This window comes from Eleginops maclovinus, chromosome 15, assembly GCF_036324505.1.
Source record: "Eleginops maclovinus isolate JMC-PN-2008 ecotype Puerto Natales chromosome 15, JC_Emac_rtc_rv5, whole genome shotgun sequence".
Taxonomy (NCBI): Eukaryota; Metazoa; Chordata; class Actinopteri; order Perciformes; family Eleginopidae; genus Eleginops; species Eleginops maclovinus.
The window spans coordinates 20,929,222-20,947,475 of NC_086363.1; the positions used below are offsets into that span (position 1 = coordinate 20,929,222).

General features: G+C 40.4%; 1 protein-coding gene across 1 annotated transcript in view; it reads right to left on the reverse strand.

Annotated features, from left to right (window-relative positions):
- Positions 1–1,083: 1,083 nt before the first annotated feature.
- lama4 (laminin, alpha 4) overlaps positions 1,084–18,254 on the reverse strand; it is a 33,068-nt gene continuing 15,897 nt past the window's right edge. Inside the window, 25 exon segments of the mRNA XM_063902720.1 lie at positions 1,084–1,298; positions 1,385–1,504; positions 2,313–2,406; positions 2,499–2,626; positions 3,110–3,269; positions 5,844–5,999; positions 6,088–6,277; positions 6,372–6,565; positions 6,656–6,809; positions 7,701–7,865; positions 8,599–8,732; positions 8,953–9,090; positions 9,324–9,453; positions 9,801–9,943; positions 10,035–10,166; positions 10,579–10,750; positions 11,677–11,810; positions 11,902–12,064; positions 12,229–12,374; positions 14,797–14,961; positions 15,449–15,588; positions 16,006–16,191; positions 17,132–17,248; positions 17,344–17,437; positions 17,524–17,665. Of these exon segments, the coding sequence (XP_063758790.1) occupies positions 1,153–1,298; positions 1,385–1,504; positions 2,313–2,406; positions 2,499–2,626; positions 3,110–3,269; positions 5,844–5,999; positions 6,088–6,277; positions 6,372–6,565; positions 6,656–6,809; positions 7,701–7,865; positions 8,599–8,732; positions 8,953–9,090; positions 9,324–9,453; positions 9,801–9,943; positions 10,035–10,166; positions 10,579–10,750; positions 11,677–11,810; positions 11,902–12,064; positions 12,229–12,374; positions 14,797–14,961; positions 15,449–15,588; positions 16,006–16,191; positions 17,132–17,248; positions 17,344–17,437; positions 17,524–17,665 (3,643 nt within the window). The 3' untranslated portion in view covers positions 1,084–1,152.

Genomic DNA, 18,254 nt, shown 5'->3' on the forward strand with positions numbered 1-18,254 from the left:
TGGCCCTAGTCTGTAGTTTGTTACAGAAAACAATATTTCATTAGAATCAGTTAAATGTATATAATGAGAATAATTAGTATTTCTCTTCTCTGACCGATGGTGGTAACAGGAAACATTGACAGGACAAAAAACAATTAAATGTAAAACAAGTGTCTGCCTACTATCCATTTATTAATTATTTCTTTAAATATATTTTCTATAATACCAACAACAATATATAGTTCAGGTTTCACATCGTTCTCAACATGTTTTTCGCCATCCTCTACTAAGCATCCCGACCAAGACCACCAGACTCAGGGACAGTTTTATACCACAGGCTATAAGACTGCTGAACTCCTGAGCTCTATGTCTACTCACATCTGTATAGACATATCTATATATTATACATTTTATTCTTGTCTAATTTTTGCATTATTTTATTTATCTTATTTGCACTGTGTATGTTGAGTTGTTGGAGGAGCCTGGGATATAGGATTTTCATTGCCAACATATAAGCTGTATCTGCTGTGCACATGACAAATAAAACCCCTGAACCTTTGAATTTGAATGTCTAAACCCGCTTGATGCACAGTAGAGGGCAGTGTTTCCATGTATTTCAAAAAGCAGTCAACAACAGGCGGAGAACAACATATTAGAACTAGTTTAGATTTTACATCAGGAATAAAATCAATGGTTTTTAATGTAGAGTGGTAGCAACAATATTACAAACTCCTTATCTACAATAAAACCACAGATAACTGAACGAAATTTAAAGATTAGAAAATGTGAAACTAGTTATTAATCTAATAAGGAAGAAAAAGGCCTACATGGGTGTAAAATGTTTTATTTATCAGAAATATAGCAGTACAAAAAGAAAGGTTTTAAACACGAGATTGTTCAATGTGCCATGGTGATTATAAAGTGGGATGGTGTAGTATAAAATACAGTAACATCAGCTGAGTCTTTCATATTAACGCTTTAAAAAGTCTGAATGATGGATTAAGGTTTCTCAAGACGGTTCTGAACCTGAAACATTCCCTTTATTATATTCATGGGTTTATTTTCTGGATATATGGAACGAAGGTAAAAGAAAGAAACAAGAAGAAACATCTGACACATTTTTTATTTAATGTTAACCAACGATAGTTTTTCATGTGTTTGGTCAGTGATGGTTTATGCTGCTGGACAGGTTCCAACGCTGACTGCTCCACTGACCAGTACCGCTTTGCTGAAGCTCACTCGGCTGTTATTGATGGTCAGGTTCCTCATACAGCCCACGTAGGGCTTCCTGGTGTCAATGCTCTCTGGGAGGAAGGGATCTGAGAGGTGGAACAATACATCACATGATGAGAAAGGAGTCATTTTAGTTTATCAGGAGAGAATCAGGAATGTGTTCGTAGTTCACCTGGGGCTCCTCCAATAAACACCGGCTTGTTGGCTTCTGTGGAGCTGGGGTTCAGAGGTCCCACCACATGGTTGACCTCAGAGTCCACGTCCAGCTGGACAACGTTGGCATCACGGATCACTAACATAAGCAGGAATCGATAAGTTGATTACATAGTATTCTTCAAGTAATGTAGAACTCTACTCTACTACAGTATTTGAGAAAATGGTGTACCACTCTTTTCTGAATGTCACACTTCCAGTGGGCAAAAGTTAACCCTTGTGCCTCTCAAGGGACTTTAGTTTTTTTATTTCGGATCTACCTCAGCTACTTTAATAAGGTTAAATAAAGTGTCAATTAAAAATACAGATGGTTAGAGATTAAAGCACACACATTTCCAAACCTGTTAAAGTCACAATTTTTGATCTCACAATAAAAACACTGCTAAATTAAACTATCCCAAGGCAAAAATGAACCCTTTAATTGAAAGCTTGTGAACAAGTTTTGAAGTTTTAAAATGGAATATTAAATAATTACAATCAAGATTGACAAACTATTATTAATGTATAATATTTACACTGCAGTTTTTTTACACAGGAAATATTGTTTTCTTTTAAAAATATACACTTTATATTATTATTTACGAGGCCGAAGGGTTAAATGAGTGTGTGACACATTCTCAATGGTCCTTAATCTCTGTGTTTATTTTAATGGTATTTTTGTGTTAATTAAACACTTCAGCACTTCTTGCAGCATTATGTGTATTAACAATGTTTCTTTCTAAATCATTTCTATCTCTTTATGAATTGTCTTTTTGTTCACATTTTTTTAAAATTATTTTATGTGTTACTGTATAGCTCATGTTAAGCACTTTGAATTGCGTTGTGTCTGAAAATGTACTATATAAATAAATTAACCTCAACCTTAACCTTAATTGGGAAATTCTCACCAGTGATCCTGTGCCAGTTGCCAGCACACAGACTCTGCCTTGGTGTCACCTTTGTGAAGAACTCATGAGAACCATCGTTCACAACAACCACCACCTGGAAACACACAGCAGCATGTTATCCATATTCAACAGAAGAATTGTTTTCGATTGACGTGTCTTTCTTTGGATAGCAGTGCCATGACTTACCATGCCTTGATGAATGAATATGGTGAAATAGCCCTCTGCTGTGCGCACATGCAGCAGTATCCCAGATGTCACGCGGGGGCGCACCTCCATCACCAGCTCAAACTTTAACCCAAGGTCAAATGTCTCATCTGAGAGGAGCCGAGAGAGCAAGATGAAGTTAGTCCTGGGTACCTTATCCACCTAGGGCCTCACCTTTTCATTAAATCAGCCATGTTTCTCTGTGGTGCACATGTAAATGACTCTTTGGTTCAACAGCTGCAGATCAGCTCACTAGTTCGTAGGGTTTTTTATCCCCCATCTGCTGCTTTCCCCCCCTCAGCGGAGACACTATTTCACCACAGTTGCAATGACGGTATCATGTTCCCTCACCCTACCAATCATTCTCCATGCATATGGGATGGTGAAAGACCTGAGGGGCTTTGAGTATTCCAGAAGTAAATCTAATGAGCCATGTAATATACCAGATGTTCAGTTTGCAAACAGATCCCGCTCAATGTACAATGTGGTGTTTAGAAGAAGATTCCACAAGTTCACCCCTGTACAAACTTTATGCAATGCGTTGAACTCAGATATCTTTTGTATTTCATTTTTTAAAAGTACTATAAATTTACCAAGCACGACATATCCTCCTTCCTCTGAGAAGAATGTTCCTGCCTCGGAGAGTCCCTCGAAGCATGGAGTGACCCCAAACGTCTCTGTCACCGAGGACAGCTGCTGGCCATCGAGCTGAAGGTTCTTCAAGCAGCCGGTGAAGCTGTATGCAGAGTTTCTCTAAAGGGAAACACATGGGGACCAATATATAGGTTAGTCTTTCAAAATCACAGGGTGTTGTATTCAGCAGCTCAGTTGGTAGAGCTGAAGTTCCATGGTCCCCAACCTTTACCTTTTTTAATTTTTTATTTATGGATAAAAGTTGGTTCATCTGGCTTCAGGTAGTGACGATGTAGGAAAAAGTGGCATGGAAGAGGTCTCCCGGTTGAACTTTTATATATAATTATGAGTCTTTTGCTAAGGGCCACCTGCCTCCCACCCTTTCGGAGACCTACGTTTCTCTTCTGCTTAAGAGTGGTAAAGACCCTCTTATGTGTGGTAGCTATAGGCCCATCTCCCTCTTAAATGTTGACCTAAAGATCCTGTCAAAGATCCTAGCCCAACGCCTACAACGGGTCCTACCAAGTATAATATCTACTGACCAAACGGGTTTCATGCTTGGAAGACACTCGTTTCATAACACGCTCTTGAATATCATTGGGTTACCTTTACCTTTTTGTTTTGCAGAAATTTGGTTTCAATCCAGTATTGATATCTTGGGTCAAATTGCTTTATGCCTGCCCAGTCGCCTCAGTCCACACAAACGGACTCCAGTCTGCCCCATTTCCCCTTTACCGAGTAACCAGACAGGGCTGCCCTCTCTCCCCCCTCTTATTTGCCATAGCTATTGAGTTTTTAGCAATCTGGCTGCGTCAGAAGGGTGGGTTTGAGGGCATCACCAGAGCTGGGAAAGTTCATAAATGACCGTTATATGCCGACGACCTCCTTTTATACATGTCTAATCCAGCTGCCTCTCTTCCCGTGGTTCTAGATACCCTCGACAAATTTGGGTCCTATTCAGGCTATAAACTTTACCTCCACAAGAGCTAAGTTTTTCCCATCAATTCTGCAGCTAAAAGTATACCCTCAGCTTTTTTCCCTTTAAAATGTGCAACAGATGGGTTTAAATATTTGGGGGTGCATATTACAGACTCAATTGATCACCTTTTCTCAAAAAAATTCTCTCCTCTCCTTGAGAGGTGTAAAAGGGACTTTGTCAGATGGCCTGGACTCCCATTATCCCTAGTGGGTCATGTTAATTTGGTTAAAATGGTTGTTTTATCCAAGTTTCTATATCTTTTCTCACATATCCCCATCGTTATTAAGAAATATTTTTTTAGATTGCTCGATCAACTAATACGCTTTTTCCTCTGGGGCAATAAAAATCCACGCATCAGAAGATCAGTGCTACAGCTCCCAAGGGCTCTTGGTGGCTTGGCATTGCCCAATTTCCTACACCACTACCGGTCCTGTAATATTCATAAACTTTTATACTAGTTTAACAATGCTGCAGGCGGCTTATGCCCCGCGTGGGTGGATATGGAACTTGCATCGTCTAAACTCTCTCTTCACTCCCTGGTTTGCTCCCAACTCCCTCTGTCTACCTCCAACTTCACCTCAAACCCAGTGGTAACTAACACCATTAGAATTTGGATTCAAGTTAGGAAAAGCCTAGGCCTCCATAGGGCCTCAGACCTCTCCACCATTGTAAATAATCACCTATTCCTGCCCTCTTGCAGCGATATGGCCTTTCGGACTTGGTTTGAAAGGCCTAAACTAAATTTAGGGACCTCTATAACCCAGGGACTTTTATGTCCTTCCCTGAGCTCTCAGAGAAATTTGACCTGCCTAGAACCCACCTATTTAGTTTTTTTCAGACAAGGCATTTTGTTCAGAATCAGAACCCCAAATTCCAGAGTCGTCCCCCAGAAACCCTGGTTGACTTGTTATTGGCTCTTGATCCCGGACAAAAGCGGCTAATTTCTAGCATTTACTGCCTTATCAGTTCTGCTATTGACAGCCCAGCATCCGGCCCCAAGGATTCTTGGGAGCAGGAGCTTGGAATCACAATGCCCGATGACTATTGGCAACAAGTTTTACAGTTGGTTCACTCGTCTTCAATCTGTGCAAGGCACGGCCTCCTACAGTGTAAAGTTGTGCACACAGTTCTCTACACTAACTTGAGGCTATCTCGGATTAACCCCAATGTAACTGACTCTTGTAATAGGTGCAAACGATCCCCAGCCAACCATTCCCATGTGTTCTGTCTGGATTGTGGGAGGGATAAAAAGAAGGGGAAAAATGAAAGAATGGAAGTTCTCTGTGACACTACTCCGTTGTTTTGTTTGGCTAATTGCTTCCAATAAAGAAAGTTGATAAAAGTTGGTACATCTTACAAATAAAGAGTTGAATCATTAAGAAATAAAGATGGATATGGTGTGTAAAAATTCTCAGTCAGACATGACTCTTTTTTATTTATGCTACTGTTGTTACATTTGGAAGGGTGGGGGGGGGAGGTCACACTGGTGGTTTCCGGCTGTCTGTGGGAACAGCAGTCTGAGCTGAGCACAGCTGGATGTCTGCTGGTTAAACCATGTGGTATGTTCCGGTAGACACAAACGGTCATCAATTACAGAGACTTGTAAAAGGTTAGCCTTTTATTCCGTGCTACAGACCTTGATAAAATGTTCACGCTATAAATGACCCACGCTTTGTCCATGGTTAAATCTCTTCCAGAAAAACTTGCACCCATACCTGAATATTCTTTTGGGCTCTCCCAGGAGGAACCCCTCCCACGAACAGGGGGCTGCTGACATGCCAGGAGACGTTGCTTCCCTGAGCTCTGTCCTCCAGCACTGTGAGCCCATCAATAATTAACCGGCCCATACTCCCGTCACGGATAAAAAGGACCTGCAGCAGAGGAGAGGAGGTCCTCAGCGTTTAAATTGTTGACACATATCTAAACATGCATCCTCTCAGTTTGGTCGGACACTCTTACATTGTGCCAGGCACCGTCATTGTACTTCTCCTCGCTCCTGATTTTGACTCTTTGCTCTCCCACATTGAAAGTGTATACAAGCTTCCCGTGGGCCAGGAACAGGGCCATGAAGTTGTCCTCTTGGACATTAGATACATAAAAGATAAGGCCAGATGATGAGTTGGTCTTCAGGGACAAGGAGAAGTGGGACCTGGGAGAAGATAGTTGCTTTAAGTACTGCGTTCAGAAACAAAGAGATGTGAACACTTTGGACCTTGAGGAAGCTTCTGGAGTTATTAACATACCTTTCAGAGAGGGACTCCACGAGATCTGTGTGGTGCTGCCTGCTGTTGGCGATGCCGCCATAGTGGAAGGCTTGGCGGGTTGCCCTGGGACTTGAGGAGAGATAGCAGGGCTCGCTGCTGAGCTCAGATGAGTCCTGCTCATCATTCCTCAGCTCCATCAGGCCCAGAGGGGGGCTGGACTCCTCCCTGCTGACCTATGAGAGGGTTTTTTTGTAATGTCAGGTGGACACCGATCATAGCAACATAATAAAGAGGGAAAGTTTTCCAGCACTCTCCGTGCCTACCTTCCGTGATGGGCTCTGTCTGGCTCTAGAGCTGTGTTCCCTGTGCCTGGATAGCAGAGCAGCAGGGGGCCGCTGGACGGGGCAGTCCTGCAGGGACATCTGGACCTTCTCTGTGTACCGCTGGAAGTCCTCAGGCTCTATGTCCCGGTCCTGTCTACAGAAATACAGGAATGAAAGGGACAGAAAGCTAAACATGTAGGAGCTGTAGAGATGTCTCAACACACGTCTCCTTATTCTAACAATTTCTCAGCTCACAGCTTTATTTGTTACTCTCTTCCAGAGGGGGAGAAGTACTCAGATCTTGTACTTGAGTAAAAGTAGAAGTACTCAGATCTTGTACTTGAGTAAAAGTAGAAGTACTCAGGTCTTGTACTTGAGTAAAAGTAGAAATACTCAGATCTTGTACTAGAGTAAACGTAGAAGTACTCAGATCTTGTACTTTAGTAAAAGTAGAAGTACTCAGGTCTTGTACTTGAGTAAAGTAGAAGTACCAGAGTGTAGGAATACTGTCACAGTAAAAGTCCTGCATTCTAAATGTTCCTCCAGTGAAAGTAGAAAGTACTCTCATCTAAATGTACTTAAAGTAGCGACAGTAAAAGTAGTCATTGTTTGATTGGTCCATTTCAGAATAATATCTCTGATATGTTTTATAATGATTGATCATTAAAGTGTTCTCAGAGCTGGTAAAGGTGCAGCTAGTTTGAATGGCTTTGTATACTGCAGGGTAGCTGCTGAATTTACTCCAGGTGAACTAAAGTCTGAGTTGATTCGATTTCACATCATTAATCAAAATCTGTAAGTAACTGAAGGGATTAAATAAATCTAGTGGAGTAAAAATACAAAGTATCAAAACTTTGAAATACTCTGGTACCTCAAAATGTTACAGTACTTGAGTAGACATACTTAGTTACTTTACACCACTGGTCTCCTCCTCACATAGAGGGAGAGGAGGCAGAAGCTATCCTTCATTAGAGAGCTGTAGTGTTGTATAAAGGGACAGCTGGTCCGGGTGACCCCCCCTGTAGGGACTGCTTGGGGGGTTTACCTGTTGATGTAAGCGTAGCTGATGCAGCCTGTGAAGTTCCTGAAGCTGCTGCTGGGAGAGCCTCCGTAGTAGAAGGTCTTCACAGCAGAACCTGAGGAGGCTTTCGGGGCAGATGATGGACGCTTCTTCTCCTGCTTGTCTTTGTCGTCCACCAACAGTGAATACCTGGAGAACAGTTTAACCACACGGTCATGAAGTGTGTGTTATCTTTAGCCCCGGTGCTCTTATCTAACTACCTACTTATACGCCATCCTTTTTGGCATCATATTTCAAATATGTCTCAACTGTACCGAAGTTTTATGTGTTCAGACAGCGAATAAGTAGCTATATTTTATACTGAGATCTGCCTTAAATGATCGGATTCTAGAGGTACAGGCTTCTTCGCCTTTGTTATCTCGCTGGTAAACTGTGATGCTGATTAACCACATATTTTTGTTTGTCTGGAAGATGTTGGTTCTTAGCAGTGAACTGACATTGAACAGAATATTTTGTAACTCTATTAGGAGGTTCATTATAAGTCTGACATTATGTATCTTGTTATTTGAGATCATAGGATTGGTGGTTTAATCCTCGGCAGCTAAGCACAACATAGTGTCCCTGGGCAAGATACTGAGCCCCAATTGCTTTCGAAGGTACAAACCTGTGTGTGTGTTTGTGTGTGTGTGCATGTGTAAATGTCGACATTTAGTGTAACATTTTGCGTAAACAGAAAATAAAAAAAAACTTCACATGGAGAAACGTATGGGTTAAGCAATCAAATAATCTTGAAATTGAAACAAACTTTTCTCTATAAGAGGAGTCTGACGTCATACAGTTGAGGGGAAACTGTAGAGCTGGCTAAAATCAAAACGCAGCATCGTTTTGACACACAACACAGCTGTGATGTTGGCATACTTACTTCTGATCGTTTACTGAGGCCACTAAGAAGTGTGCCCTTCCATCGTTGTATTGCTTCTTGTGGGATTTAACCCGCGTGCCTCTGCAGGTCAGCACCACGGCTCCGTTCTCCAAGGATATGCTGAACTCTTCTGACTAAAGTAAGAGAGAATATTATAAAAGCTATAAGTTAGCAGCACAATTACAAGGTATTATCTTGATCCTTCAAAATGATACTTCTGTTTATCCCCTTTTTCCCACCCAACCATGAAATGCTGCATTATACATAGTGGCTTTTGTGTGTGTGTGTGTGTGTGTGTGTGTGTGTGTGTGTGTGTGTGTGTGTGTGTGTGTGTGTGTGAAGATTAGTGTATACCCCTTCATTCGTGTAGAAGAGGAGTCCGGCCGGCTGCAGCGTTCTGAAATTCAGTCCTCCTTCAAAGTTGTCGAAGGGTGAAATCTTGGCTGTTGATCCCAGGTAGCTCTCACCGGTGAAATAGGCTTTACGGGACATCTGTGACAAGAACAACACATCTTTCATCACCTGTTACCTTTTCCCGTCCGTTCAGCTTTACAGTTCAATCATCCCCCAATAAGACTACGACTTGACTTGACTGTTGAACATCAATGATTTTCTCTTAATTGAGATGAATAGTTTGTTTTACTCATTGTGACATCTATCATCAATAGTGTATTGGTTCATACATGCAGAGCAGACAGTGTGTGAAGTGGTGGAGTAGCACTTACAAAGGACTCCTCAGGGCAGCCGCTGCTGATGCCGATGGTTCCAGGCTCCTCCAGCAGATTGAAGTCTTTCTTCTGGAACTGGAAACCTTTCACACAGCCTTTCAGACCCAGGACAGCAGACAGCTCCGGCCTGTGGTCAAACACTTCCTGTCAGCATTTTGTAGTAATGTATAATATCATTTTTGCTGCCCAATTTAAAAGGGGGGCTTTGTCATATTTCGAAGCCAACTCTCAAATTTGGAAATATAGTCACCACAAAGATATCTTTTGACAAACTGAAATGTAAAGTGGAATCCAAAAGTTTTAATCATAAACTGTATAGACTTTTTCACTACGGAATAGGTCCGCAGCCAACCAGCTGCCTCATGCAGATAAGACGGACTGTTGCCACTTGGAGGGAATGTTTCAACATGGAAAACAGTCCTCAGTTGTACTGAACAGTGTACAATGTTTAATAGTTTTGTATTTTTAACTCACTTGGATTTTAAAATGCTTGAGGGAGCCCCTCCTATGTAGATATCGGAGAAAGGCAGCGTGGTTTTGGGATTCTCCAAAGATTTCACATGGCTCTTGTCAACCAGCAGGATGACCTTCTTTGACTGATGGTAGATCACTGACACCTGTGCAAACAGCAAGACATAACTCACTCACAAGCTCACTTGTTGACTTAAATTGTCTAACCAGCCAAATGAGAAGGGAGAGGGAATCTACCTCATGGTATCGTGCATCATTTATTTGCAGCTTTGGTATTTTATCCTCTAAAACTTGAGGACCCTTGCTGAAGCCAAAGTCGTACATCAGGCGCAGGAAGCCATTCTTCAACTCTAAAAGGAAGAAATTATCCTGGAAAAAAAGTTGTTTTCAAACATTACAAACTGAAAAAGGAAAAGTAAAATCATAGTGTGAAAACACTGTTGTTGGTGAAAGCAAAATCTAAATTACGTAAAAATATTATGTTCCTATATATACATACAGCTCCAGAAAAAATGAAGAGACCTCTCCACATGTTTCTTAAATCTTTATCTCTACATGTATGGCAGCCATTCCAGTGTCTGTTGAATTCCAACACAGAGAAATGTTGTCAGTATTTTATAGAACACAATAAACTAAAAAATTAATTTAACTCAAAGACATATCTATAAATAATAAAACCAGAGAAGCTGATAATGCTGAAGTGGTCTCTTTATTTTTTCCGTGGCTGTATATGTGTTCCTTTGTGTAACGTTAAAGCCAGAACGAAGCGTCTGAACCTCACCCCCTCGACCATAAGTAGAAGGATGCCATTGTTTGCAACAGTTCGCACGGCTATATCAAATCTGGTGACAACACCAAATCGGCCCCTCCTCTCAATATTATTGATGAGTGCGTAGCCCGTTCCATCAAACAGGTAGCTGGCAATGCGACTCTGGGAAAATGCCAACTTGTACCTGAGAGCAGAAGGTGAAATATTATTTGACACTTAAAGAAAGAAATAACATTCAGTGGACATTTTTAAATGACACCTAAAGACACATATTTTAGATTAGCTTTTTATTAGCAACACCCTCCTTTAAATGGTCATTTCATCTTTATAATTTACCTACTTTTATATTTTATTTTATTGGTCTTTTTTTCAACTTTGAATATTTATTTAACAGTTTTAATAGCAACATTTCCTTTTAAGTTGTTTTTAAAATATTTTTACCTTTTATTATAATTATGAAGTTGATCTTACTATCATCCTATTATATTCTATTGTACACATGTTTGCTTGTTTTATAGGGTTTTATATCTTTCTCAACATCTGATCTGAGGGCAATTTCTTGATGTTGTTTTTAAAGCACTTTGAGCTGCACGTCCTGTATGAAAAAGTGCTATATAAATATAGCTTTATTATTATTATTATTATTATTATTATTATTATTATTATTATTATTAACAATTAAGAATGTGTTAACATTTTTACGAAACATCTCATATAATTTAACACAAGAAAAGGTATCATACTGAGAAGGCTGGCTTCAAATGGGAAACATTGGCAACTCATACGGGTCCCAGACCCCCTGGGGGGCCTCAAAAGTCCCAGCAGTTTTTTCTGAACGCGTCAGATTGGTTTTGGTATTTTAATCAACAGATATTTGGTTAGGGAATTCTGACCACTACATCATTAACTAAGCAGCTTCCTTATTTTAGTTGTGTTTAATTACATCCCATGAATCTGACAGTGCAGTCCGCTGTGTGTACTGATAACAGTCTGTAGGTAGCAGGGCAGATTCTTAATTAGCGAGGTATAGGTGAGGAAGAGTCGGACCCCAACAGCACATTTCGGCCCCGGGGCCCTGTAACTGGTCAATCATGCAGATGTCTACTGTACCTGGGGCACGGTGTTGATGCAACAACATCCATTTTGTGAGTGTGTTTGAAATTGTAAAGACTGATCACGTCATTGTTCAGCGAACCCAACTCGATGCAGCCCACAAAAGGAGCCAGACTCAGAAGAGGGGGGAGCTAGCCAATCAGAAAAACATGTCAGTATTTAGGAAAAAGCATATGCGGTAAGGATTTACTCGTAATGATGGATTCCTTTGAAAGGCCTTACCCTGACATCCGATGGGACACCACCAACGAAGAACACGATATCCTTGGGGTCGATGTCGAAAAGTGAGTCAGTGCCTGGAGCTTCTCCTTTCTGGATGAACTTCTGCTCATCTGTGGAGCTCTGGCTGGGGATGGTCAGGAAGACTTTTCCATGTCTGCCCAGCCTGCAAGCAAAGACCACGAAGGAGCATGAGAGATGATCTCATGCTTTTATGGAAGAATACCATATAAGTTTTTTATGTCTTTGTTATAAGCAGTAACATTGAAATTGTGTTCATGTGGCAACTTTAAAATGTGTGTACAAGAGATAAAACCCAAAGTTCATTACCTCTCTACTTTGATGTAGTTGAAGACTGCGGGCCATTGGCTCACAGGCTTTGAACTAAGTGGAATCTCAACATCTTCTCCCCCCAGCTTGTACACAAACACCAGGTTGTCATTCTTGATAGCCAGTCCCATGTAGTCTTTCCTACCCTGTGAGCAAAACAACAGAAAAACCTCATGGTGAGTTCAAACCCTGTTCACTTTCCCATCATGGCCTTAGTATTTTGTTATTTTGTAACAGTTAATTATAGCTGAATGAGTTTCCAACTGAGAAATGACCGTGTTCTATGATCTTTCACCTTGAAATGTAGTGGTTTGAAAACCATTAACATCACTCATTTCAGACTAGCTATAGTGCTCATGCTGAGGCAATTATTCCACACTGAAAAGCCAAGGACAAAAACCCTGCATAGATGACAGTGGCAGGGAAATCACCAAGGTGAAGTGTGCTTCAGGAGACAGAGAGGCCGCACATTGGTTTCTGAGTCCGGGTGGGCGGGGGCTAACACTGTCTATGTAAATGAGGTCCAACTTTGAAGGCACACAGATGCACTATTGTCCCTAGTGTCTGTTGGAGACCTTTTGAAAGGGCATGCCTGCTACTGTGATCAAAACAAACTATTCATGTCCACAAGCGGCCCCCTGCTTTTATCTTCACCCTGATCCTCTGGGTGCAAGTTTCTGAAGTTTCAGCAACAGATCTCGGCCATAATCCTGTCTGCCAACTAATTCCACACATACCAGGGAACAATGCAGCAGGACATACTCTTGTTTAGTGCTTTCAGCTCACGGTACATGCCAGGTTGTTCCCAACAAGTAATCAAAGGTGGGAGAAGTACTCAGATCTTGTACTTGAGTAAAGTAGAAGTACTCAGATCTTGTACTTGAGAAAAGTAGAAGTACTCAGATCTTGTACTTGAGTCAAAGTAGAAGTACTCAGATCTTGTATTTGAGTAAAAGTACAAGTACTCAGATCTTGTACTTGAGTAAAAGTACAAGTACTCAGATCTTGTACTTGAGTAAAAGTAGAAGTACTCAGATCTTGTACTTGAGTAAAAGTAGAAGTACTCAGATCTTGTACTTGAGTAAAAGTACTCAGATATTGTACTTGAGTAAAGTAGAAGTACTCAGATCTTGTACTTGAGTAAAAGTACAAGTACTCAGATCTTGTACTTGAGTAAAGTACAAGTACTCAGATCTTGTACTTGAGTAAAGTAGAAGTACTCAGATCTTGTACTTGAGTAAAAGTACAAGTACTCAGATCTTGTACTTGAGTAAAAGTAGAAGTACTCAGATCTTGTATTTGAGTAAAAGTACAAGTACTCAGATCTTGTACTTGAGTAAAAGTAGAAGTACTCAGATCTTGTACTTGAGTAAAAGTAGAAGTACTCAGATCTTGTACTTGAGTAAAAGTAGAAGTACTCAGATCTTGTACTTGAGTAAAAGTAGAAGTACTCAGATCTTGTACTTGAGTAAAGTAGAAGTACTCAGATCTTGTACTTGAGTAAAAGTACAAGTACTCAGATCTTGTACTTGAGTAAAGTAGAAGTACTCAGATCTTGTACTTGAGTAAAGTAGAAGTACTCAAATCTTGTACTTGAGTAAAAGTAGAAGTACTCAGATCTTGTACTTGAGTAAAGTAGAAGTACTCAGATCTTGTACTTGAGTAAAAGTAGAAGTATTCAGATCTTGTATTTGAGTAAAAGTAGAAGTACTCAGATCTTGTACTTGAGTAAAAGTAGAAGTACTCAGATCTTGTATTTGAGTAAAAGTATAAGTACTCAGATCTTGTACTTGAGTAAAAGTACAAGTACTCAGATCTTGTACTTGAGTAAAGTAGAAGTACTCAGATCTTGTACTTGAGTAAAAGTACAAGTACTCAGATCTTGTACTTGAGTAAAGTAGAAGTACTCAGATCTTGTATTTGAGTAAAGTAGAAGTACTCAGATCTTGTACTTGAGTAAAAGTAGAAGTACTCAGATATTGTACTTGAGTAAAGTAGAAGTACTCAGATCTTGTACTTGAGTAAAAGTAGAAGTACCAGAGTGTAGGAATACTCTGTCACAGTAAAAGTATTCAAAATGTTCCTCCAGTGAAAGTAGAAAGTACTCTCATCTAAATGTACTTAAAGTAGCGACAGTAAAAGTAGTCATTGTTTGATTGGTCCATTTCAGAATAATATCTCTGATATGTTTTATAATGATTGATCATTAAAGTGTTCTCAGAGCTGGTAAAGGTGCAGCTAGTTTGAATGGCTTTGTATACTGCAGGGTAGCTGCTGGATTTACTGCAGGTGAACTAAAGTCTGATTTAAGGGCTGGTTATATTTACCATCATTAATCCAGATCTGTAAAGTAACTGAAGGGATTAAAAACATGTAGTGGAGTAAAAGTAAACCATTTAGCTCTGAATTTTACTTGAGTACTTAGTTACTTCTCATCTCTGTAAGTAATGTTGATGGTTATAATGGCTCCGACCTGTATCCAGCATTCCTACTGTAGTCTTGTGTTATATAGAAACTGATGAGCCTACCTCAAATGGCAAAGCAACAGACTGAGTTTGAGTTCCTCACATTTCTGTCTCCCAGGTATAAGATGAAGCGGTCCTCAATGGGATCCTTGTCAGGGTCCACTCTCATGAACAAACTGATGGACGTCACTGTCTTCAGGTCTTCCAGGTTGCTGTGAGGATGGACCTCCACTGAAGACTGACCGTTAAACTTCATGGACACTTGCACCTAATGAAAACAGACCAGAAAGAGTTATGGTGAGGAGTTATTTTGTAGCAAACATTGTAAATGTAGTGGCAGCGGTGATTCATTCAATATCCTGAAGATGAAGACTGCCTGTTAGCTAATAGCATCTGACTATTTGATAAGAGACCTGTATTTTAATAATGGTTTCAGCCTCTGTGATCCATGATGGACGGTGATCAGTTTGTAATGTGACAGAACGGGAAATGCATCACCGCGTTTTTCTAAAAAGGAAGGCTGCCCATGGACAGTTTAGGTTCCCACTTTATTTCTTTCCTGCTGGAGTTAACTTTGTGTAGTTTCCATTAGCTAGCTTAAACTGACAGATGCTGTAAGGTGTGGAAATACAAGGTGGATGGCTCAGTGATTTTGTTGTTTTTTCAGAAGGTTGCTACATTTACAAATGGTTCAAATGTCTATATAAGTTACGATAAGTTGTAAAGCTTTAGGATGTTCAAAATAATGAACTCACCTTCTTGGCCACACTCCGGGCTTGGGCTATCAGATCTCTAATCCTCAGGATGTTGGTGGTCACGTTGTTAACAGGCTTCTTCTGCTCCACCACCTTCAGCTTGTCCAGCAGCGCAGGAACCAGCACATTCAGGTTCTCCACTGTAGAGCATTGAATGAGAGTGTCAATACATGGAAAGACTAGGGAAACTTAAAGATATCAATGAAATGATTCACAGCGGACATACATTACTGATTTACAGTTATATGGCCATTAAAAAATTAGTACGTCCCACTAAATATCTGTGTAATGTATAGCTCACTAAATGGCCTCAGCTCATATTTAAATGTAAACACCAACAGTTCAAATGTGTATCTTACATTTTTGTGTTGTGATTGTAGTAGTCTTGTCTGTGGCTGTTTTGTTTGTTTTTATTTTTTTGTTACTGCTGTTTGTATCATATAAGACCCACCTGAAAGCGGGATGGTTCATCTCAAGGGGTTTATCCTAAATCAATACATTTCAACTAAATTCCCAAGGTGTGTACATGTTGCTGTGGACGTTGCAGGAGATAATACCTGCTTCCCCGGCAGATAGGACGGCCTCTTCGTAAGCAGTTGTAGAGTATTCATTGTTCCGCATGTTGTTGGCCCACTCCTCCACCTTGCTACCGATGGGGGTTATGGTTTGAAGGACTTCTGCTGAGCGGTTGAGAGTCGCCTCAGCCACATTCTGGGTGAACTCCAGTCGTTGTGGTGTTCTGTCTGGAATGAATGCAGAGGAGGACAAAGATATTGTATTGAACATGGTAATAGGACTTGATTTATTCAGTGCTTTATCCAGTCTTTATGACTCCTCAAAGCAGTTTTCATACAAGTCATCATTTTCTCCTCATTCATACAGAAGCATGGCCATCAGGAGGAGGAGGAGGCTCACATTAACACACATTTACGCAGGGTCGGCCATGCCTAGGGGAACATCTTGGGGTTAAGTATCTTGCCGCATGACTGCACTACCTCACAGCCACAGTCCAGCCTTTATTTCAAGGTTGAAAGAACTTATTTGGTGGAAAGGGAGGGACAGTAGTACAAAGGTTGAATGTCAAGTTCCTCTTAAGACACATGGAAGGGCTGTACTCGATTGCTTTACCTCACAGAATTGTCTTTTCCACTGAGGGTAGAAGTGTATCTGGGGTGATCAGATCACCAGACTGAGGAACGTGCACAAATTATCAATAGTAAAAAAAAAAGACAATTGCTATTGCTGATAGTTGGCTATTTAAGAAGGGCGGATTTATGCAGGATGTCCCAGGCTGAGGTGGTATCAAAATAAGTACCAGTTTCTGTACATATCGAGCAGTACCATGCACTGGAAACGTGGCTTAACAAAAGCACACACAGAGCAAAGATAAGATCAGAATATATATAGAAACAATTCTATAGAACACAACCAAAACACTGGGCAAATAAATCCAAATTGATGTGGCTCATACAATATGGAAGAGTTAGGACTTTGGCTAAAACAGGCCTTTATTTCAAACATTTAATGGAAATGCTGACAGGAAGTAAACTGAACTACAGAGGCACTACGAAGTCCAGGGACAGTGTTTGTGCTAAGCTAGGCTAAACACCCCGCTGAATCACTGTACCAAACACAAAGATGTGGAATTTGCAAAAGATGAGACTGTTTCTTCAAAAAACATACCTGTATGAATCCCACTGATATCATCCACTATATCTGCCAGTTTTTTGCTGTTTTTCTCCATGGTTTCTTTGGTCTCCTCAATGTATTTCAGCTTGTCTGTCACCTCTGCTTCTACCTCTGTTACAGGGGGGCAAAGTAAAGTTCAGAGGGACATTGGATAGTGGACAAATGAACAATGAACAATGATTTCTGATTCTGTGACAGCCCCATACCATTCTGTTCTGAATGTAAAGAAACGGACTCCTTGAAGACGTTGCCGCTCTGTGTCACCAGGCTCCCGAGCTGCATGTTGATTCCATTGATGGCCTGAAACATAAAACACACACACAGCTACAGACCACGGACAGTTACTATGGTGACTGGATGCTTTGTATTTATGTGATATTACATACATCTTCAGCTCTTTGGGATAAGTTGTGTGTGGTGAGCGAGGTGATGTTGGCATCATCGATATATTTCACAATGTTGTTGTAGACGTTGGCGGCGCTGATGGCTTTCTGCACGAAGCCGTTGGCGTCACTCTCTCTCAGGTCCCTGGTGGAGACAGGATGATATGTTGGATTATTTCTATACTAATCAACAATTTCCACTTCAGATGCAAGTCATATTAAATTAAAGCCTGATCAATTGACTATGTCTACTGTATAAAGGGTTGCTTGCAATGACAAATTCTAATTTGTCTCTATGTAGCGTTTTAACCCATTTCAGCTCATTGTTTTGACTTTTGGGCCCAGCTTTAACTGTTTGTTAGCTCCCAGTGCTCTCATCGGTCTTATGCAGTCTGCAGAAGTTTTTTAGCAATACACTGCTCAGTGACTGAAATACATTAACAAGAACAAATTGAAATACAACATGCATTTATAGTTGAAACTGCACCAATCGATATTTCTATTTAAACAATTTATCAAATAATTATGTCTCAAAGTTGTCACTTCTAGAGAAAACCCACAGAGAGGTATCTGTTACTCTTTACTTCCTTGTATTTGAATCAATCTGATATTGTTTTGTCAAAACTAAAGTGTTTACAATTTAAAAAACTGAAACTGGACATTAGGTTTATTTTTCATACCACATATAAGGTGGAGAATATCTGGAAAATATAGAGCTTTTTATGCAATTAATT